This window comes from Salmo salar, chromosome 19 (genome assembly GCF_965601325.2).
Source record: "Salmo salar chromosome 19, fSalSal1, whole genome shotgun sequence".
Classification (NCBI taxonomy): Eukaryota; Metazoa; Chordata; class Actinopteri; order Salmoniformes; family Salmonidae; genus Salmo; species Salmo salar.
Window position 1 is genome coordinate 72390374 of NC_138309.1, and position 24781 is coordinate 72415154.

Sequence of the window (24781 nt, forward strand, 5' to 3'; positions counted from 1 at the left end):
TTATAACCCCTCCTCTTCACAGGGTGGGCCACTGATCAAGCAGGGCACTTTCCTTATGAACACCCAAATCTCTCATTTGGAAGCTAAAATTACATTTAATCTCCTAACAAACAATTTCAATATCAAACATTTCAATTGCATAACAATTCCATGTTACTCTGATAACTAGAGGGTGTATACTTTCTCAGGTACAGTTTATGTCGTCCTGTCATCAGTCATAATGTCTCAGATGACAACCGAACTGACATACATACTCATTACGTTCCCAAGCATATTTCCAACTGGTTTTATTACCAAAATATGGTTCCTTTTCCCCATTTGTTTGATGTCCCCAGACTCTCTATATTTAACACAGGCTATTCAAGTCCTTCAGTAGGGTCAGAGAGGGGAAGGGAGAAAGGTATTTATGGGGGGGGGTCATAAACCTTACCCACAGGCCAACGTCATGACACAGGTGTAGGAAATGTGCCTACCTTGTTTTTGGTGCCGGCTCCTGTTTCACTGATTCAGACTCTCTAGTTTGACTGTAAATCGTGGTGAAACATGCTCGCAGCGCCAATTGTTAGGTTCTAAATAAACAGAGTAAAAACTGACGGACGACTAATAAAGCTGAAACCAAGTTTATTCACCCACTGGGTCACACAGCTGCATAAGACAAAGACATGTTTCCACCAGCACAAGTATTTATACCCCTTTAGGTGGAGTCTACTCCTTTTCTCTAAACATTACATCTTTGTTGCTAGGCGGGAAGTTAACCTCTATGGGCTAGGTGGGACGCTAGCGTGCCACCCGTGGTGCACTCCATCAACAGCAGGTGCATTTCAAGAGCGGCAAATTTGAATCCAAATAAATGTCAAAATTCAAATTTTTCAAACATACAACTATTTTACCCCCTTTGAAAGATAAACATCTCCTTAATCTAACCACGTTTTACGATTTCAAAAAGGTTTTACGACGAAAGGATAAATTTAGAGTATGTTAGGACAGTACATTTACAAGAGTTGTGTGTAATGTTTCGTCAAGTCAAAGACAGGGTCACCAAAACCATAAAACCAGCTAAAATGATGCACTAACCTTTTACAATCTCCATCAGATGACACTCCTAGGACATTATGTTAGACAATGCATGCATTTTTAGTTCTATCAAGTTCATATTTATATCCAAAAACAGCGTTTTACTATGGCATTGATGTTGAGGAAATCGTTTCCCTCCAATAACCGGCAGTCAAGTCAGCGTCACAAATTAAATAATTAAAATTAGAAAACATTGGTAAAATATTATATTGTCATTTAAAGAATTATAGATTTACATCTCTTGAACGCAATCAACTTGCCAGATTTAAAAATAACCTTACTGGGAAATCACACTTTGCAATAATCTGAGCACTGCGCCCAGAAAAATACGCGTTGCGATACAGACTAGACGTCATGTTGGGGAGATCTAAAATCGAAAATACTATGTAAATAATCCATTACCTTTGATTCTCTTCATCAGATGTCACTTCCAGGTATCACAGGTCCATAACGAATGTAGTTTTGTTCAAAAAAGCTCATCATTTATGTCCAAAAATCTCCGTCTTGTTAGCACATGATCTAAGCCAGCCGGACTTCTCGTCATGAACGAGGGGAAAAAATATATTTCCGTTCGTTCAAACATGTCAAACGTTGTATAGCATAAATCATTAGGGCCTTTTTTAACCAGAACATGAATAATATTCAAGGTGGACGAATGCATACTCTTTTATAACGTATTGGAACGAGGGTACCCAACATGAACTCGCGCGCCAGGTGTCTAATGGGACATCATCGTTCCATGGCTCTTGTTCGGTCAGATCTCCCTCCAGAAGACTCAAAACACTTTGTAAAGGCTGGTGACATCTAGTGGAAGCAATAGGAAGTGCCAAAATATTCCTCAGCCCCTGTGTTTTTCAATGGGATAGGTTTAAAGTCAATACAACACATCAGGTATCCACTTCCTGTCAGAAAATGTCTCAGGGTTTTGCCTGCCAAATGAGTTCTGTTATACTCACAGACACCATTCAAACAGTTTTAGAAACTTTAGAGTGTTTCTATCCATATATAATAAGTATATGCATATTCTAGTTACTGGGTAGGATTAGTAACCAGATTAAATCGGGTACATTTTTTTTATCCAGACGTGCAAATGCTGCCCCCTAGCCCTAACAGGTTAAGTGATGTGGGTAATAAACTGTTTCTTCTCCCTTCATGTGACCTGTCCTGACCTGACCTTGGCCCCCATTCTTCTCTAATCCACAGCTGTCCACCCTTATCAGTGACCACAACCATATGATTGCCTTTTCCCTTACTTAGTAACTCTCCAAGCCCATGGCTCATATCCACCCTTAATTGACCCCACCAAATACATTCCTCCTATATATATAAACATTAACTTCTGGTGTAGCAAGTATTTCAACTTACAACCCAACACATTGTATAGAGAGAATAGGAGAGGGCCTAGACCCGAGCCCTGGGGGACACCTGTAGTGAGAGAATGTTGTGCAGACACAGATCGTCTCCACGTCACCTGGTAGGAGCAACCTGGTTGATGTGTCAACAATCAGCTGCAAGTTAGGAGCAGTCAGCAGTTCACACACAAGTAGGCTACTGGAAAGACAGCCACTTAAAGTAGATGGCCCTAGCTAGCAAAAAGACAGTACTAGACAACAACAGATAAGACAACAATTATACTTATCACTCCAGGAGTCCTCTAGCTATAGATTGAAGTACATTCATTTTGGTATTTGGCAATTAACATTATTAGCAGTTCTACATTAGCAGTTGTACATTGGTTTAATGTAACCAAAATATAAAGTTGCTGTGTTATGTCATTCTCCTGCTGTAAACCCAACTCTACAGTCCTTAGCATCACACATCTCTCTCTCTCTCTATCTCTCCTCAGTGATCAGTGTGAACAGCCCTCTGGACTACGAGATGGTCCCTGAAGGAATGATCTACCTGACTGTGATGGCTAAAGACGGCGGGAACCCAGCCCTTAACAGCAGTGTCTCTGTCACCATCGAGCTGTTTGTCAGTACATCACCCAACTTTATGCTTTCTAATGGTTTCAACCAACACTCATGCATGCAACACTCACTTCACTTTGAATTGATCCCAATCCTGTCATGTACTGTTGTTCCATCATCTTTAAAATGCAAGAGAAAGGCCATAATGTATTATTTCAGCCAGGTGATTTTGGCCACTAGATGGCATCAGTGTATGTGCAATGCTTTAGACTGATCCAATGAACCATTCTATTTCTGTTAAAAATGTTGTGTCAAGGCTGGCCAAATATGCCTCATTTGTTTATTAATAACGTTTCATGTTAAAAATTGTGCACTCTCCTCAAACAATAGCATGGTATTCTTTCACTGTAATAGCTACTGTAAACTGGACAGTGCAGTTAGATTAACAGGAATTTAAGCTTTCTGCCAATATCAGATGTCCTGGGAAATGTTCTTGTTACTTACAACCTCATGCTATCATTAGCTTCCCTACAGAAAATACACTAACTTTCATACATCTAGATTGCCGGGCGGGTAGGCGAGGTGTGGAGCCAGAGACAGCAGTGGGGTCAAACTGTACAACCCAGTTCCTACATTTGAATGTAAAAATAGATTTTTTTCAAACAAAACTACACTATATTTTATCTCTGGCACCCTCAGGATGACAGATCAGAGCAAGATTACTGAATCTAAGTACAGTATTTACCTTCAGAGGTGATTGTATCAAATCAGTTTTGTTGTTACGCACTATCCTCAAACAATAGCACTGTCTTTCTTTTCTGTAATAGCTACTGTAAATTGGACACTGCAGTTAGATTAACTTCTTATGGGCAGGTGAGACGTTAGCGTCCACAAAAACTGCAGGTGCGCCACGAAAGTCAGAAATAGCGATAGAATAAATGCCTTACCTTTGATGATCTTCTTCTGTTGGGATTCCAAAAGGTCCCAGATACATCACAAATGGTCATTTTGTTCAATAATGTCCTTCTTTATATCCATAAAAACTCTGTTTAGTTGGCGCGCTTCAGTCAATAATCCACCCAGTTTGCCTCCATCAAAATGCATACAAAATGAATCCCAAATGTTACTAATAAACTTTTCCAAACTAGTCAAACAACATTTATAATCAAACCTTAGGTACCCTAATTGTCACACTCTTCTTCATCAGAAGATAAAGAGAAATCATTGTCAGACCAACACGCAGCGAGATCGTATGTACTCATCTTCTTTATTAAGGAAAAGAAGGGAAACCAAAATAAACACATACACAAAACACAATGACGACTATCAGTCTGGTAAGGCTATACACAGAACAATCTCCCACAAAACACAAACACAACACATACCTATATGTAGGACTCTCAATCAGAGGCAACTAAAAACATCTGCCTCCAATTGAGAGTCCAACACCCAATTACCTAGACATAGAAATACTAAACTAGAGAGAACATAGAAAGACAAAAAACATAGAACATAACCCAAAACCCGGAAATAATAAATCAAACACCCTTCTAAACAAACCACCACCCCAAACCACATAAAACAAATACCCCCGCCACGTCCTGACCAAACTACAATACAAATAACCCCTATTACTGGTCAGGACGTGACACTAATACATAAATAAACGATCAAATTTAAGGATTTCACCTTATAATAAAAGTGACAGCCATTGAAAACAGTGGTAGGCTGAATTGTCTTTTTTCTTATGGTTTCTTATGGTTTTTCCTCGGGGTTTCGCTGCTCTGGCACCCCAATGGTGGAACAAGCTCCCTCACGACGCCAGGACAGCGGAGTCAATCACCACCTTCCGGAGACACCTGAAACCCCACCTCTTTAAGGAATATCTGGGATAGGATTAAGTAATCCTTCTAACCCTCCCCCAAAAAAATATATAGATGTACTATTGTAAAGTGGTTGTTCCACTGGATATCATAAGGTGAATGCACCAATTTGTAAGTCGCTCTGGATAAGAGCGTCTGCTAAATGACGTATGTAAAAATTTAAAAAAATGTAAATGTATATCAGTTCTGTTATACTCACAGACATAATTTTAAAACAGTTTTAGAAACTTTAGAGTGTTTTCAATCCAAATCTACCAATTATATGCATATTCTAGCTTCTGTGCTTGAGTAACAGGCAGTTTACTTTGGGCAAGCTTTTCATCCGGACGTGAAAATACCGTTGTCTGGTCTCCTGGGCCTACAGAGTTGTAGTTCTTAGGGATCGGCATCCCGTCAACGGGACAGTTGTAAAATCATGCAGTGCTTTGTTTCACCATCGCAGATTTTAGAGAAATAACAAATGTCGGTACATGTATCTTAAATCGGCTGAAAGCTTAAATTGTTGTTACTATAACTGCACTGTCCAATTTACATGAGCTATTACTGCTATTATTAGTCCTAACAACAAAACACTTTTTTCACCACGATAGTTTTGATAAATTCACCTCCTGAAGGTGAAATGTGTACTTACATTTTGAAATCTTGCTCTGATTTGTCATCCAAAGGGTCCCAGAGATAACATGAAGTGTCGTTTTGTTAGATAAAATAATTTTTCATATCCTAAAAAGGTCCATATAGCATGCACGATCGATTTTGTATTTCCACTCGTTCAATTTGCAAAGAAAGGAATCTATGAAAATCTCACCCTAAACGTTGTTTCAACGAGTCAAATCACCTTCCTATGTATTCCTTATAGATCCTAGACTGTAACAAGACTTCACTATATCATTAGGGGTGTAGTATATCCTATAGGACACGATATTTGGTCAGAGATCGACGCCTTCATGGCACGCTTGATGGCACGGGCGGTCTTCACTTGAACGACTCTATCTTTGTCAAATAAGCACCAATCGGGGTCAAACAGATCTAGCTAGATAGCCAATGAGCTGAGCTTTACGGTAATATCTGGAAACCCTGTGTCTGTTCGAAAATGTAGGTGCTAACCTTTTGTGACAGCATGCCTTTTCCTTTTGGACAAAAATTATAAGAATATTCAGAGTTATGAAGTTAGGAAAACTGGTTGTTTTGCAAATGTTGAACTTATAATATGGCTACTAATACTGGAAAAGTTAAATCACAGTCCAAGTATACAGATTTGACAATATTCTTGCAGAAAAATGTAATATGAATGCAAATGTCTCTCACAATTTGCCCATTTGTACCTGGGTGACTTCACACTAAATGTCCTGTAGCTCGCTCATACTTCAAGTTATCCATCTGAAATGGACATACACTGCTGCCATCTTGTGGACACCATCGGGATTACAAGCAGAGTGATGGCTGGAACTGGGACCTTTCTCTTGCATTTCAAAGATGGTGGGAGAATTTTTGTTGTTGTTTTTTTCTTTGTATTTTCTTCTACCAGATCTATTGTGTTATATACTCCTACATTCAATTCACATTTCCACAAACTTTAAAGTGTTTCCTTTCAAATGGTATCAAGAATATGCTTCAGGGCCTGAGCTACAGGCAGTTAGATTTGGGTATGTCATTGAGGCGAAAATTGAAAAAAGGGGGGCTATCCCTAAGAAGTTAATTTCAAGATAAAGCGTCAGCTCCATGTTTTCTAGTCTAATGTAAATTTCGTCAGGAGTGGGTTTGATACACTTCTGAGAAAAGGGTGGTTCATGAAGCTAACGCCACTGATTTGTTTAACTTTATATTAAAACCCATATTTTCTCATTTAGAAGGGTAACATCACATTACATCTTTTCACAAATAGTTTAATGTTTAATCACATACGTTTCACAATATTTAGATGTAAACCCCATAAATAACAAGTGTACACAACCAAAGACACAGTAATGAGTGTTTCCTTGTAACGGCCGTCGTCAGAATTAGACCAAGGTGCAGCGGAGGATGTGTTCATCATTAGAATTTTAATAGACTGAACGAACACAATACAAAAACGAAACAAAAATGACCAGAAACAGTTCTGTCAGGAAAACACACTAACAGAATACAATCACCCACAAAACCCAAAGGAAAAACAGGCTACTTATGTGTGACTCCCAATCAGCAACAACGAACTACAGCTGTGCCTGTTTGGGAGCCACACACGGCCAAACCAAAGAAACCAGCCAACATAGAAAAATTAACATAGAATGCCCACCCAATGTAACACCTTGGCCTAACCAAAATAAAGAACAAAAAACCCCTCTATGGCCAGGGCGTTACAGTACCCCACCCAAAGGTGCGGACTCCGGCCGCAAAACCTGACTCTGAAGGGGAGGGTCCGGGTGGGCCTTCCTACGGCGGCGGCTCAGGTGCGGGACGTGGACTCCACTCCACCCTCGGCTTCGCCCACTTAGGTGGCGCCCCTGGCTGCGCCGGAGGACTGGTGGGCAACCCTGGCTGTGCCCGGCTGGCGGGCGACCCTGGCTGCGCCCGGCTGGTGGGCGACCCTGGCTGCGCCCGGCTGGCGGGCGTCCCTGGCTGCGCCCGGCTGGCGGGCGTCCCTGGCTGAGCCCGGCTGGTGGGCGGCCCTGGCGGCTCCGGGCTGGCGGGCGGCCCTGGCGGCTCCGGGCTGGCGGGCGGCCCTGGCGGCTTTCGGGCTGGCGGCGACCCTGGCGGCTCTGGCCCAGGATTCACCAGGCTGGGGAGACATGAAGGAGGCCTGGCTCTGGGTGCAGGCACTTGACTCACCAGGCTGGGGAGACCCACTGGAGGCCTGGTCCGTGGAGGAGGCACAGGACTGACCAGGCTGGAGAGACTCACTGGAGGCCTGGTCCTGGGAGGAGGCACAGGATAAACCAGGCTGGAGCGACCCACTGGAGGCCTGGTCCTGGGAGGAGGCACAGGATAGACCAGGCTGGAGCGACCCACTGGAGGCCTGGTCCTGGGAGGAGGCACAGGATAGACCAGGCTGGAGAGACCCACTGGAGGCCTGGTCCGAGGAGGAGGCACAGGATAAACCAGGCTGTGGGGGAGCACTGGAGTTCTGGTGCGTAGGCTTGCCACCCAAACTCCAGGCTAAATGCCCACCTTTGCCCGGCACGGGCGGAGCGCAGGCATTGGGCGAACTGAGCCCTCCCAGCGCCCTGGAGACACAGTGCGCAGAGCCGGCGCAGGATAACCTGGACCGAAACGGCGCACTGGAGACCAGACGCGCTGAGCTGGCACAATCCATCCTGGCTCGATGCCTACATTCGCATGGCACTTGCGGGGGGCTGGCCTATAGCGCACCGGGCTATGAGCACGCACTGGAGACACCGTGCGCTTCACAGCATAACACGGTGCCTGACCAGTACCACGCTGCTCCCGGTAAGCACGGGGAGTTGGCTCAGGTCTAACGCCTGACTCCGCCAATCTCCCCATGTGCCCCCCCCCCCCCCAAAGAATTTTGGGGGCTGCCTCTCGTGTCCGTCGCGCTCCCTCGGCAGGTTGTTGCAGTGGTCAAATAATTGTTCCCATGTCCAGTCAATCCTTGACTCCAAAACCTTCAGCGACCAGGATGCCATTACCTCCCGAGCACGCTGCTTCATCCCCTCCTGGTGCTGCTCCTTCCTCCGCTGCTTGGTCCGTTGTTGGTGGGTGATTCTGTAACGGCCGTCGTCAGAATTAGACGAAGGTGCAGCGGAGGATGTGTTCATCATTAGAATTTTAATAGACTGAACGAACACAATACAAAAACGAATAAAAAATGACCAGAAACAGTTCTGTCAGGAAAACACACTAACAGAATACAATCACCCACAAAACCCAAAGGAAAAACAGGCTACTTATGTGTGACTCCCAATCAGCAACAACGAACTACAGCTGTGCCTGATTGGGAGCCACACACGGCCAAACCAAAGAAACCAGCCAACATAGAAAAATGAACATAGAACGCCCACTCAATGAATGTGTTTCATTTGGTGATTTCATGAAGGACAGGAATGTAACGCCCTGGCCATAGAGAGTTTTTTTTGTTATTTATTTTGGTTAGGCCAGGGCGTTACATTCCTGTCCTTCATGAAATCACCAAATGAAACACATTCATCATGACTGTCCCTTAAGTATTTACGGACCACTCCCACATTCTCAAAAACATTGTTTAATTACTCAAGCTTTTAATGTTCAAGGGTCTTTCTGTGTTCCACAGTTTATCCTCCAATTTCGAACACTACAGAGAATAGAGGCTGCGTATTTTATGACCGCCATAAAACAGCCGATTTCCTGCTCTCCCCGTCTACGAGAGAGAACATGCTGTAGAGCGGACCCACTGTCACCTGATCCTTCAGATTGTCACAGGAGAGTTATGACAATACTAACTGACAGGAACTGTCATTGCTAATTGCAATGACTTACATGAACTCTCATATTTAACAATTGTAGTTGTATTTATTATGGTTCCCCATTAGCTGCTGCCATTAGCCACTCTTCCTGGGGTCCAACAAAATTAAGGTAGTTATATAGAACTTTAAAAATTTTACAATACATTTCACAACAGATTTCACAACACATTAAGTCGGGGCAATTCTGTGGCAATTTTTATTTTCCTAAGTCCCTCTTTGTGGCACCTGACCACAATAATAGGGCCTGTAGGACCTGCCTTGTTGATAGAGTTGTTAAGAAGGCAGAAAAGTAGTTTATTATGGACAGACCTCTCCCCATCTTAGCTAGGGCATCAATTGGTTTTGACCATGACAATTTACAACCCAGGGTTACTCCAAGCAGTTTAGTCTCCTCAACTTGCTCAATTTCAACATTATTCATTACATGATTTAGTTGAGGTTCAGTGTTTAGGGAATGATTTGTCCCAAATACAGTTTTTTAACCTATTTCTTAGCACCTATTCTGAAACGGACTGCAGATCTTTTGTTACGTTTTGCAGAGGTTTCACTTGCTGCGGTAGCTTACGTGTATAGTGTTGAGTCATTAGCATACATAGACACACAGGCTTTACTCAGAGCCAGTGGCAGGTCATTAGTAAATATTGAAAAAAGTAAGGGGCCTGGCCACCTGCTTTGGGGAATGCCTGACTCTACCTAGATTATGTTGGAGAGGCTTCCATTACAGAACACTCTCTGTGTTCTGTTAGACAGGTAACTCACGATCTACAATATAGCAGGGGGTGTAAAGCCAAAACACGTAAATTTTCCAGAAGCAGAATATGATCAATAATGTCAAAGCTGCACTGAAGTCTAACAAAATAGCTCCCACAATATTTTTAGTATCAATTTCTCTCAGCCAATCATCAGCCATTTGTTTAAGTGTTGTGCATGTTGAATGCCCTTCCCTATAAGCAAGTTGAAAATCTGTTGTTCATTTTTTACTGTGATACAGTGCCTTGCAAAAGCATTCATCCCCTTTGGACATACACAAAATAGTCCAAATTGGTGAAGTGAAATGAAAAAAATAACTTGTTTAAAACATTTCTAAAAAATTTAAAATGGAAAAGTGGTGCGTGCATATGTATTCACCCCCTTTGCTATGGAGCCCCAAAATAAGATATGGGGCAAACAATTACCTTCAGAAGTCACATAATTAGTTAAATAAAGTCCACCTGTGTGCAATCTAAGTGTCACATGATCTGTCACATGATCTCAGTATATATACAACTGTACTGAAAGACCCCAGAGTCTGCAACACCACTAAGCAAGCGGCACCACCAAGCAAATGGCACCATGAAGACCATGGAGCTCTCCATTCAGGTCAGGGACAAAGCTGTGGAGAAGTACAGATCAGGGTTGGGTTATAAAAAAATATCTGAAACGTTGAACATCCCAAGAAGCATCATTAAATCCATTATGAAAAAATGAAAAGAATTTGGCACCACAACAAACCTGCCAAGAGAGGGCCGCCCACCGAAACTCACGGACCAGGCAAGGAGGGCATTAATCAGAGAGGCAACAAAAATACCAAAGATAACCCTGAAGGAGCTGCAATGCTCCACAGCATTGGAGTATCTGTCCATAGAACCACTTCAAGCCGTACACTCTAGAGAGCTGGGCTTTACGGAAGAGTGTCCAGAAAAAAGCCATTGCTTGAAGAAAGAAATTAGCAAACACGTTTGGTGTTCGCCAAAGGCATGTGGGAGACTCCCCAAAGATATGGAAGAATGTACTCTGGTCAGATGAGACTAAAATTGAGCTTTTTGGCCATCAAGGAAAATGCTATGTCTGGTGCAAACCCAACACCTCTCATCACCCCGAGAATACCATCCCCACAGTGAAACATGGTGGTGGCAGCATCATGCTGTGGGGATGTTTTTCATTGGCAGGGACTGGGAAACTGGTCAGAATTGAAGGAATGATGGATGCTAAATACAGAGAAATCCTTGAGGGAAACCTCTTTCAGTTTTCCAGACATTTGAGACTGGGACGGAGGTTAACCTTCCAGCAGGACAATGACCCTAAGCATACTGCTAAAGCAACACTTGTGTGGTTTAAGGGGAAACATTTAAATGTCTTGGAATGGCCTAGTCAAAGCCCAGACCTCAATCCAATTGAGAATATGGTGGGTGGGTAACTGGTGCAGTGAATCAGGCGCAGGAGAGCAGAAATGAGTGTACAAGGTATTTAATTTCACGACAGCACCAGTATACAGACAATACTCAAGGTGCGGAGAAATACCGGTCACTCGAAAATAACGGAGTAAATACATAACCTGGCAAACATAACCAGCCGACAAGTACCGACATCAACAGTCAATAAACACGCACACTAACATGTGGGAAACAGAGGGTTAAATAATGAACATGTAATTGGGGAATAGAAACCAGGTGTGTAGAAAACAAAGACAAAACAAATGGAAAATGAAAAGTGGATTGGCGATGGCTAGAAGACCGGTGACGTCGACCGTCGAACGCCGCCTGAACAAGGAGAGGGACCGACTTCGGCAGAAGTCGGGACAATGTGGTGTGACTTAAAGATTGCTGTACACCAGTGGAACCTATCCAACTTGAAGGAGCTGAAGCAGTTTTGCCTTGAAGAATGGGCAAAACTCCCAGTTACTAGATGTGCCAAGCCTATAGAGACATACCACAAGAGACTAGCAGCTGGAATTGCTGCAAAATGTGACTCTGCAAAGTATTGTTTTCGGGGGGGTGAATAGTTATGCACGCTCAAGTTTTCCATTTTTTGTCTTTGTTCTTGTTTGTTTCACAAGAAAACATATTTTGTATCTTCAGAGTGGTAGGCATGATGTGTAAATCAAGTGATACAACCCCCCCCCCCCAAAAAAATGTTTTCATTCCAGGTTGTAAGGCAACAAAATAGGAAAAATGCCAAGGGGGTGATACTTCACAAGCTACTGTATCTGTTCAAGCACCATTTTTTCCAAAAGTTTACTGAACGTTGGTAACAGGCTGATTGGTCGGCTGTTTGAGCCAGTTAAAGGGTGCTTTGCTATTCTTGAGTAGCGGAATTACTTTTGCTTCCCTCCAGGCCTGAGGGCAAACACTTTCCTGTAGGCTTAGATTGAAAAGATGGCAAATGGGACTGACAATATAATCCACTATCATTCTCAGGAATTTTCCATCCAAGTTGTCAGACCCAGGTGGCTTTTCATTGTTGATAGAACAATAATTGTTTCACCTCTTCCACACTCACTTTACAGAATTCAAAATGACAAAGCTTGTATTTCATCATTTGACCAGTTATGTATGGATGTGTAGGTTCAGAATTTGTTGTTGGCATTTCATGCCTACATTTTCTAATCTTGCCAATTAAAAATATAATTAAAGTAGTTGGCAATATCAGTGGGTTTTGTGATGAATGAGCCATGTGATTTAATGAATGATGGAGCGGAGATGACCTTTTGGCCCAAAATATAATTTAACTTGCTCCAAAGCTTTTTACTGTCATTCTTTATATCATTTATCTTTGTTTCATAGTACAGTTTCTTCTTCTTTTTGTTAGGTTTAGACACTTGATTTCTCAATTTACAGTACATTTGCCAATCAGCTGTGCAGCCAGACTTATTTGCCATTCCTTTTGCCTCATCCCTCTCAACCATAATATTTTTCAATTCCTCATCAATCCATGGGGATTTAACAATTTTTTGTTATTTTCTTAATGGATGCATGTGGAACTGGAATCAGCAATTCCAGAAATGTTTCAGGTGCAGCGTCTGGTTTCTCCTCATTACACACCACAGAACAGCAACTATTATCTAAATCCTCAACATAGGAATCACTACAAAACTTATTGTTTGACCTCTTATATTAGGCCCAGCCTTTGGAACTTTGGTTTTCCCTGATATGGCTACTATATTATGATCACTACATCTGCTGGATTTGGATACTGCTTTAGAGCAGATTTCTGCAGCATTAGTAAAGATGTGATCAATACATGTGGATAATTTCATTCCTGTGCTGTTTGTAAATACCCTGGTAGGTTGACTGATAAGCTGAACCAGGTTGCAAGCACTGGTTACATTTTGAAGCTTTTTTTTGGAGTGGGCAGCTTAATGAAAGCCAGTCAATATTTAGCTCATCCAGAAAATATACTTCTGATGATATGACATACATTATCAAGTATTTGACACATATTATCCAGATACTGACCGTTAGCACTTGGTCTATAGCAACTTTCCACAAGAATGGGCTTTAGGTGAGGCAGGTGAATTTTTTTTGCCATATTTCTTCAATAGCATTTGATATGAGATCGTATCTAAGCTTTACAGGAATATGAGTCTGAACATAAATGGCAACATCTCCACCATTGGCATTCCTGTCTTTTCTGAAGATGTTGAAACTATGTATTACTGCCACTGAGTCACCAAAGTTATTATTATCTAAGTGAGTTTCAGAGAGAGTCAGTATATGAATGTTATCTGTTACTAGCAAGTTATTAATTTCATGAACCTTGTTTCTTAGGCTACTACATATGTTAATGTGGGCTATATTTTTCACTTTTCTGGGAGACTTGATTGTTTTTTATTGCTTTACTAGGAGGCTTATCAGAGGTAGTAGACATGACAATTATATGTATGATTGAGCTGAGCTGCACACAGTGGACTTCCGAATAGGGCAAACATATTCCTACTCGGGTAAACTAGCATCAGTGCTAACATATAACTCAGGTTCATAGGTGCATGAGTACTGCATACAATAGCTGTAGGATTGACAGAGGCTTTCAGGGGAGTTAGAGGGACATAAATGATGTTACTTACATTATGACAGCCAACGCCCCTGGGAAAATGTACATTTTCATCAGCAGAGCAACACAATGGTAGGGATTATCTGAGCAGGGCTTGGGTCACTGAAAAGTAACTTTCTCAACGCAACCTTGAAATGCACGGACATGGTCCAGAAGCCAAGATGATTTGGATGGACTCCGTCATTCCTGTAGAGCATCTACTGTTTCCAAAAGGTGTCAAAGTTATCTATAAAAGTTATGCCAACAGAGCAACAGTAATCTTTTAACCAGGTGTGTAATGCCAGTAGCTTGCTTAGTCTTTCACAGCCACAGCCCAGCAATGGTAACAGGCCTGAAATAATTGACCGCTTTTTGGAATTTTTAAGAGCTCAAATCAGTTCGTTATAATACGTTTTTAGCAGTTCCGAGCTAGCCCCTATAATGTTGTTTGACCGCACATGGACTATGACAGCGTCAGCCCCCGGCAGTTGTTGTAGAATGGTAGGAAGCAGCCTTGTAATGTCCTGTATTCGTGCTCCAGGATAGCACATGGTTTCTCACCATAGAGCTGGCGATGACGACAGCAGGTGAAATGGCTGAGGAGGTCCGGCTGTTCTTTCGCCTCGAGTGGTTTATAAGACCCCTGGAAGACCGATGGGAGGTGCGTCCCAAGACAGAACAAAGGACGCAGGTACCTCCGGATCCGATGTCGAAGTGGAAGCCCCCAGGGATGAAGGCGCCGGAACCTCTGGATCCAGGGCGGCAAGCTGTTTGAATTCTGTATCCGGTCCGGGCTTCCCATCGCAAAGGAGGCCCCTATTGCCAAAGGCCGCTGCTTTTGAATTCCACTGCGAGTGACGTGCCTCCACGGCTGGTTGGTAGGGTCAAGAATAGGAACATCTACTAAGTCATCCAGAAGCAACCTACTAACTCCATTCTCCAGGGAAGGGGGAGACACCTTCTGGAAAGTCGGCTGGGGAGAGACGACACGGCGGCGACACTCCCACCAGACCAGAGCAGCATCCAGCTACTGGAGTAGAAGAGAAAGAGAAAATAGGCGGGCATAGATTCCCCAGTAGCTTGTGTAAGTTTGCCAGTTATTTGCTAAGATTAGTCCCCTGCAAGCAAACAGTCGTTACATTGAAAGTCCAGACGGTCCACATTTTCCTAGAATAGAGCAAAATAAACACAGCTCCTGCAGCGTTGAAAACGTTTGTTAGTTACTTCCATTTACAAGCTAGCTAGGCTGGCTGGGCTTCCGTGTCTCTGTTCTTGACAGGAAGTGCTGTAGAAGCAAGCAGAACATTGCAGTGAGCCAAAACACCGGTCAAGAAGTTAGGGAGAGACAGGTAGAAGGAGCATTTGCTAACCAACAAGCAGTGTGAATGAGCATACATCCTTACAAAGAGAAACACATTTGAGAAAAACATACAGAAGTGTTTAACCTCTTGGGGCTATGTGGGACGCTAGCGTGCCACCCATGGTGCACCCTATCAACAGCAGGTGCATTTCAAGAGCGGCAAATTTGAAACCAAATAAATGTCAAAATTCAAATTTTTCAAACATACAACTATCTTACACCCTTTGAAAGATAAACATCTCCTTAACCTCTCTAGGGCAGGCGGGACGAATTCGTCCCACCTACGTAACAGCCAGTTGAATCCTGTGGCGCGATTTTCAAATACCTTAAAAATCCTATTACTTCAATTTCTCAAACATATGACTATTTTACAGCTATTTAAAGACAAGACTCCCGTTAATCTAACCACACTGTCCGATTTCAAAAAGGCTTTACAACGAAAGCAAAACATTACATTATGTCAGCAGAGTACCCAGCCAGAAATAATCAGACTCCCATTTTTCAAGCTAGCATATAATGTCACAAAAACCCAGAAGACAGCTAAATGCAGCACTAACCTTTGATGATCTTCATCAGATGACAACCCTAGGACATTATGTTATACAATACATGCATGTTTTGTTCAATCAAGTTCATATTTATATCAAAAACAGCTTTTTACATTAGCATGTGACGTTCAGAACTAGCATACCCCCCGCAAACTTCCGGGGAATTTACTAACAATTTACTAAATTACTCACGATAAACGTTCACAAAAAGCATAACAATTATTTTAAGAATTATAGATACAGAACTCCTCTATGCACTCGATATGTCTGATTTTAAAATAGCTTTTTGGTGAAAGCACATTTTGCAATATTCTAAGTACATAGCCCAGCCATCACGGACTAGCTATTTAGACACCCGGCAAGTTTAGCCTTCACCAAAATCAGATTTACTATTATAAAAGTTTGATTACCTTTTGTTGTCTTCGTCAGAATGCACTCCCAGGACTGCTACTTCAATAACAAATGTTGGTTTGGTCCAAAATAATCCATCGTTATATCCGAATAGCGGTGTTTTGTTCGTGCGTCCCAGACACTATCCGAAATGGTAAATCAGGGTCGCGCGCATGGCGCAATTCGTGACAAAAAAAATCTAAATATTCCAATACCGTACCTCGAAGCATGTCAACCGCTGTTTAAAATCAATTTTTATGCAATTTATCTCGTAAAAAAACGATAATATTCCGACCGGGAATCTCCTTTTCGGCAAACAGACAAAAAAACACAAAGACGGGGGCGACCAGTGCACGCACCTAAGCCCACAGTCCCTTGATCGACCACTTGACAAAGGCGATAATGTGTTTCAGCCTGGGGCTGGAATGACACCATTCATGTTTTTCCCAGGCTCTGAGAGCCTATTGGAGCCGTGGGAAGTGTCACGTTACCGCAGAGATCCTTTGTAATTGAATGAGATGTCAAAGAAAGACAATAAATGGTCAGACAGGCCACTTCCTGTAAAGGAATCTCTCAGGTTTTGACCTGCCATTTGAGTTCTGTTATACTCACAGACACCATTCAAACAGTTTTAGAAACTTTGGAGTGTTTTCTATCCAAAGCCAATAATTATATGCATATTCTAGTTACTGGGCAGGAGTAGTAACCAGATTAAATCGGTACGTTTTTTATCCAGCCGTGTCAATACTGCCCCCTAGCCCTAACAGGTTAACCCCGTACATAAACAGTCAATAAGCCATAGCTACATAGACAATTAACCACCAACATTTTCATATCTGTCACTATTTCTGGAGTGTCCCCTGCTGTGGCAGGTGCTATACATTTACATTTACATTTTAGTCATTTAGCAGACGCTCTTATCCAGAGCTACTTACAGTAGTGAATGCATACATTTCATTCATTTCATGCATTTTTTTTTTTGTACCTACTATAGAAGGTTAACACTGACAACTGGCACTCAGGCTACTATTTATCCCTTGTGCTGCACTACGAAAGCCTTGTGTGTGATGCTGCCACACAGTGATAACCCCATGTGGTCGTAGGTTTGTGTGTGTGACTCCCTGTCTTCCACTGAATGACGGGAGAGAGAGACAGAGAGAGAGAGAAGAGAGAGAGAGATACTTAGTCAGTTGTACAACTGAATGCATTCAACTGAAATGTGTCTTCTGCATTTAACCCAACCCCTCTGAATCAGAGAGGTGCGGGGGGCTGCCTTAATCGACATCCACGTCATCGGTGCCCGGGGATAGCCGAACAGCTCTGGACTTCACTCTCTCTGTGCATCTCATCACATGGATTCTCCCATATTGTCACATGCAGAGGCTACTGCTGGGATTCATACCTCATCTTGTATCAGAGACTTTTCAAATAGATTAATACATAGTATACCTACACACTAACAAATACACACACACACAAACACACAGACACTGTAAGCTGGGTGTCTAAAACCCTGCTGGTACAATATGTTGGTAATCAGAACCATAATAAAGAAACAGAAGTGTCACAACAAAATATTCATGGCTGGATAAAGACACTATCCCTCTAGAATCTATACAGACCCCAGAGAGAACTACAATAAATCAACAACATACTACTACTACTGAGCAAGAGACTCTCAGAATGCTAAAACAAATAGACTTCCGCACAATACATATACACACAAAGAAACAGACTACCTATCATAATGTGTTTGTGTATTGTGTTTAAGTATTATAATTGCTGTTGTATGTCTTTGCTCACCTTCTCCCATAGGATGAGAATGACAACCCGCCAAAGTTCAGCAAGGCGTCCTACCTCGTCAAGATCCCTGAGAACATCATTGCAGGTGCGTTGGAGTCATAGAAATATAATAACTTTATTAGGTAACAATTTATTTTCACTACATATCCATAGTGCTTTTATTACACATCTATAAGCATTTCATGAACGTCTTATAACAGATCCAAACTGCATTATTAAAGGTTAATGTATATCCATAGCATATCCATAGAGCAATCATGCTATGCAATAGCTCATATTTAGGTATCTTAATTGTTGAATCATTACAATGATGGTGTAGTGTCATCATTATGGCTGTTCTTAAAATTTGTGCTTCTGCCATACCAGTGTTGGTGAATATGTGAAAAGATGGTAACATGTTACATTAAGTTGCCCCTATTACTATGTGGCTACACAGTAGTACTTACAATGTAACAATCTTTCACAACCAACTCTGTAATTACAATGTTGTTAAAGGGACATACATGTATTTACAATGTACTTACCCACGAGCAAGCAACTTATTGTGAAGTGAAGTGACATTTTTTGTTATTTTGTAGTTACAATGCAACAACCTTTGCAGAGACAATAGGCTAACCAGGAAAAATAAGGAAACAGGAGAACATTTTTCAGTGTGAATTTTCTTTAATTGATTTGACTCATATTCAAACCATTAAAATTAAATTCCCAATTTCAGACTCAAAGTAATAACAATTAGTAAATTGTACTAACTAGTTAGTAAAACGTACTAACACGGTGTGGTAAAGCTAGCTAGCTAGCATTTCCCAATGTTTCACTAATGCAGCTCGCTAGCTAGCTAAGCACTGGTACAATGTCAACATGTTTTCCAACTCAGTCAATACAAGTTACACAATTCACATATAAAGCTTATGAAACATTTAGTTATAACCCTTTAGCCCCAATATATTTCCAGAATGCTGCTGTAGATACTTGGTCATTTTCAAGATAAAACTACATTTTCTCACACATTTCAAACAAACAGACATAGCTCAAAGAACAATTGACAATTACAAGTTAACTTAGTTTTAAAGAGCACAAATTCGTATTTGATATGACACCACATTCATGTCAATAGGAATAACACTACATTGTCAAATCAAATCAAATGTATTTATAAAGCCCTTTTTACATCAGCAGTAGTCAAAGTGCTTATACAGAATCCCAGCCTAAAACCCCAAACAGCAAGCAATGTAGATGTAGAAGCACGGTAGCTAGGAAAAACTCTCTAGAATGCCAGGAACCGAGGAAGAAACCTAGAGATTAAATAATGAGTAACATCTCGGTCCACACCCCCTGGAGCCACACTCTTAGCTCCCTACTTCCTGCCACTGTAGCCATCACAAAGCGAATGCACAAGTTGCATTTTGAATTCCTTCAGGGATACGTGCCTGTGATTTCTGGGAAAGGGCCTTTACAGGGTCCCCCACACAGTGTAAGCATTGATAATAGCAATGTTGATCTTCCCCAAAACACATACTTCCACCATTTCCTGCCTGTGAGTCCAGGACTATAGTAGTTCCTGAGTTGGTTGAGATGGTCAACCCTGCCCATTTTCTTGTTATAATCCAGGACCAGCTCTGGAACAAATATGCCTATATTATGGTACTGGTTTTAGGGTGTCATTCCCTGACCGGTTAGAACATAGTACATATCTCATTTGTCCCTCCAGCGGAATGCCATAACAGTATCCGCAGACCATATTGGACTCTGACCTCTGTGGACCTTGCCCTCTATAATGGCCTTTGGATATTCTTCCTATTGGGCCTTACTGTGCCACAATAGTATGTGTCAGCATCAAGAAGATCTCTCACCAGAGGCATGGATGAAAATAAGTTGTCAGCATAGTCATGGCAAACCATAACCAACAGATCAACATGAATCACTGTAGTGTCCAGTTCTGTCACGTCCTGACCAGTAAAGGGGTTATTTGTTATTTGAGTTTGGTCAGGACGTGGCAGGGGGTATTTGTTTTATATGGTTCGGGGTGGTTGTGTATGTAGAGGGGTGTTAGATTTATGTATTCCGGGGTTTTTGGTTATTGTTCTATGTTAGTTTATTTCTATGTTATGTCTAGTCGTTTGTATTTCTATGTTTTGCTAATTGGTGTTGGGGCCTTCAGTTGGAGGCAGCTGTCTATCGTTGCCTCTGATTGAAGGTCCTATAATTAGGAGTATGTTTGTTTTGGGGTTTGTGGGAGATTGTTTCTTGTGTTGCTGTGTGTTGCCTACAAGACTGTTTTGTCATCCGTTTATCATTTTTTCATGTGTGTTTTGGATAAATAAAAATGAGCATTCACATACCCGCTGCGCCTTGGTCCATCGATTATGACGACCGTGACAAGTTCGGTGGCTAGTTAGCTGGTTGTCTGTATGGCTAGCTAGCGAATGTGACAGCTCAAATCAAATCAAAATGATTTCAAATCCAATTTTATTGGTCACATACACATGGTTAGCAGATGTTACTGTGAGTGTCGTGAAATGCTTGTGCTTCTAGTTCTGACAGTGCAGCAATATCTAACATGTAATCTAACAATTCCACAACAACTCCCTGATACACAAAAATCTAAGAAAAGGAATGGAATAAGAATATATACATATAAATATATGGATGAGCAATGACAGAGCGGCATAGGCAAGATTGTATAAAATACAGTATATACACTACCGTTCAAAAGTTTGGGGTCCCTTAGAAATATCCTTGTTTCTGAAGAAAAGCACATTTTTTGTCCATTAAAAAAAACTTCAAATTGATCAGAAATACAGTGTAGACATTGCATCTAGACGTTCCGCTAGCGGAACGCCTCGCCAAAAATCCAATGGAAGAATGTGGCGCGAAATACAAATACCTCAAAAATGCAATAATTTCAATTTTTCAACCATACGACTATTTTACACCATTTTAAAGCCAAGACTCTCGTTAATCTAACGACATTGTCCGATTTCAAAAAGGCTTTACAGCGAAAGCAAAACATTAGATTATGTTAGGAGAGTATATAGCCAAAAACAATCACACAGCCATTTTCCATGCAAGCATATATGTCACATAAACCCAAAACACAGCTAAAAGAAGCACTAACCTTTGTTGATCTTCATCAGATGACATTCCTAGGACATTATGTTATACAATACATGCATGTTTTGTTCAATCAAGTTCATATTCATATAAAAAAACAACTTTTTACATTAGCATGTGATGTTCAGAACTAGCATTCCCACCCAAAACTTCCGGTGAATTTACTAAATTAATCGTCATAAACGTTGACAAAATACATAACAATTATTTTAAAAATTATAGATACAGAACTCCTTTATGCAATCGCTATGTCAGTTTCTAAAATAGCTTTTCGGCGAAAGCACATTTTGCAATATTCTGAGTACATAGCTCAGCCATCACGGCTAGCTATTCAGACACCCGCCAACTTCGGAGCTCACAAAACTCAGAATTAGTATTAGAAAAATTGGATTACCTTTGCTGTTCTTCGTCAGAATGCACTCCCAGGACTGCTACTTCCACAACAAATGTTGTTTTTGTTCCATATAATCCATAGTTATGTGCAAATACCTCCGTTTTGTTCGTGCGTTCAGGTCACTATCCAAAGGGTAACGCGCGAGCGCATTTCGAGACAAAAAATGTCAAAATGTTCCATTACCGTACTTAGAAGCATGTAAACGCTGTTTAAAATCAATTTTTATGCTATTTTTCTCGTAAAATAGCGATAATATTCCAACCGGACAATAGTGTATTCATTCAAAGGCCAAAAGAAAAAATGACCGCGCATTTCCAATCTCTTAGTCACCAGGCAGTCCACTGACAAACTGTGCTCCTGTACTCTGCCCAGAGACAGGAGACGCCTCAATCTGCTTTCTGAACGCTTTAGAGAGCCAATGGAAGCCTTAGAAAGTGCAACGTAACAGCTCAGATACTGTAGTTTCGATAGAGAAGCAAAAGAAGGACTACAAATTCACAGACAGGCCACTTCCTGCTTGGAATTTTCTCAGGTTTTTGCCTGCCATATGAGTTCTGTTATACTCACAGACACCATTCAAACAGTTTTAGAAACTTTAGAGTGTGTTCTATCCAAATCTACTAATTATATGCATATTCCCACTTCTGGGCAAGAGTAGTAACCAGTTTAAATCGGGTAAGTGTTTTATCCGGCCGTGAAAATACTGCCCCCTATCCCAGACAGGTTAACGTTATAAATGACTATTGTAGCTGTAAACGGCAGATTTTTTATGGAATATCTACATAAGCGTACAGAGGCACATTATCAGAAACCATCACTCCTGTGTTCCAAAGGCACATTGTGGTAGCTAATCCAAGTTTATCATTTTAAAAGACGAATTGATCATTAGAAAACCCTTTTGCAATTATGTTAGCACAGCTGAAAAGGCTATTCCATGCGAGAAATTGCCAAGAAACTGAAGATCTCGTACAACGCTATGTACTACTCCCTTCACAGAACAGCGCAAACAGTCTCTAACCAGAATAGAAAGAGGAGTGGGAGGCCCTGGTGCACAACTGAGCAAGAGGAAAAGTACATTAGAGTGTCAAGTTTGAGGAACAGATGCCTCACAAGTCCTCAACTGGCAGCTTCATTAAATAGTACCTGCAAAACACCAGTCTCAACGTCAACAGTGAAGAGGCGACTCCGGGATGCTGGCCTTCTAGGCAGAGTTCCTCTGTTAAATGTCTGTGTTCTTTTGCCCATCTTAATCTTTTATTTTTATTGTCCATTCTGAGATATGGCTTTTTCTTTGCAACTGCTTAGAAGGCCAGCATCCCAGATGTTCAATTTTGGTCTTTAATGCAGGGCCGACAGACAAGTTCCTTACCTTCTCCCTGTTCCACTTGCCTCCTCCATTTTTGTGGTAATGCTGCAATCAGTTGGTTGTAATTTTGGATATTTCAGACTTTTCCACTTTATGACATAATTTACAAAGATTATACCGTCTTTAAAAAAACAAAATGCCAAAATGATGTTTTTTATTAACAGTGCCGTGAAAAAGTATTTGCCCCAGTTCTAATTTCAACCAAAACCTAATATTAGGTAAAGGGAACCTGAGTGAACAAATAACACAACAATTACATACTTATTTCATAAACAAAGTTATGCAGCACCCAATGCCCCTGTGTCGTAAGCGTCGATGAAAGGGGACCAAAGCGCAGCGGGTAAAGTGCTCATCTTCTTTTATTATTTAATAAAGTGAACACTTAAACAAAAATTACAAACCGACAATCAACAGTTCCGTAAGGCACATAGGCTATACCGAAAACAACCACCCACAAACCCAAAGGAAAAAACAGGCTGCCTAAGTATGGCTTCCAATCAGAGACAACGAAAGACACCTGCCTCTGATTGGAAACCATACTCGGCCACACATAGAAAATGAACTTAGAAAAAGAAAACTAGAACATATCCCCTGGAAACAAACAAACCCCAAAACACACAGAAACAATACCCCCTGCCACGCCCTGACCATACTACAATGACAAATGACACCTTTACTGGTCAGGACGTGACAGTACCCCCCTCCCCCAAAGGTGCAGACCCCGACTGCACCTCAAAACAAAAAAACCCACAAAACCAACCCCAAACCTAAAGGGAGGGAAGGGAGGGTGGCCACCATCAACGACGGTTCCTGTGCTACACCCCCCCTTCGCCAATCCTCCCACTACGGAGGTGGCTCTGGCTCTGGGCGTAGCTCCCGTTCAGAAGACTCTGGGCTGAGAGGCATCGCTAGAGGCCCCGCGCTGAAAGGCGTCGCTGGAGGCCCACGGCTGAGAGGCGTCGCTGGAGGCCCCCGGCTGAGAGGCGTCGCTGGAGGCCCCGGGCTGAGAGGCGTCGCTGGAGGCCCCGCGCTGAGAGGCGTCGCTGGAGGCCCCGCGCTGAGAGGCGTCGCTGGAGGCTCCGGGCTGAGGAGCGTCGCTGGAAGCTCCTGACTGGGGAGCGTCGCTGGAGGCTCCGGGCTGAGGAGCGTCGCTGGAGGCTCCGGGCTGAGGAGCATTGCTGGAGGCTCCGGGCTGTGGAGCGTCGCTGGAAGGAGAGTGTGCGGAGCAGGCACAGGACGTACTGGGCCTTGGATGTGCACTGGAGGTCTGGCGCTCAGGGCTGGCACAACCCATCCTGGCCCGATGCTGACTATAGCCCGGCAAGGGCGGAGCGCTGGCACAGGACGAACTGGGCTGTGCTGGGGAATGCGGGGCACCGTACATGGAGCAGGCATTAGATATCCTGGGCCCAGAATTCTCACTGGAGGTCTGACACTTCCAGCTAGCATAACCCGTCCTGGCTCAATGCTCACTCTAGCCCGGCAAGGGCGAAGCGCTGGCACAGGACGAACTGGGCTGTGCTGGGGAATGCAGGGTATCGTGCGTGGAGCAGGCGAAGGATATCCTGGGCCGAGGAGCCGCACTGGAGGCCAGATACCCTAAGCTGGCGTACTTTTTCATGGCTGCCGGCTAGCTGTTGCACGACACCGTTGAGGATCTGTATCGACCGGACCGGGCTCTGAGTGCGTATGGGCGACATAGTGCGCATTCCTCCATA

At 42.5% G+C, this 24781-nt stretch overlaps 1 protein-coding gene across 1 annotated transcript in view; it reads left to right on the top strand.

The window, feature by feature from the left end:
- LOC106579432 (cadherin-23) overlaps positions 1–24781 on the top strand; it is a 692150-nt gene that overhangs the window by 389585 nt on the left and 277784 nt on the right. The window contains exons 17-18 of the mRNA XM_082965932.1: positions 2921–3048; positions 18205–18277. Coding sequence (XP_082822058.1) covers positions 2921–3048; positions 18205–18277 — 201 coding nt within the window. The remainder of the gene's footprint in view (positions 1–2920; positions 3049–18204; positions 18278–24781) is intronic.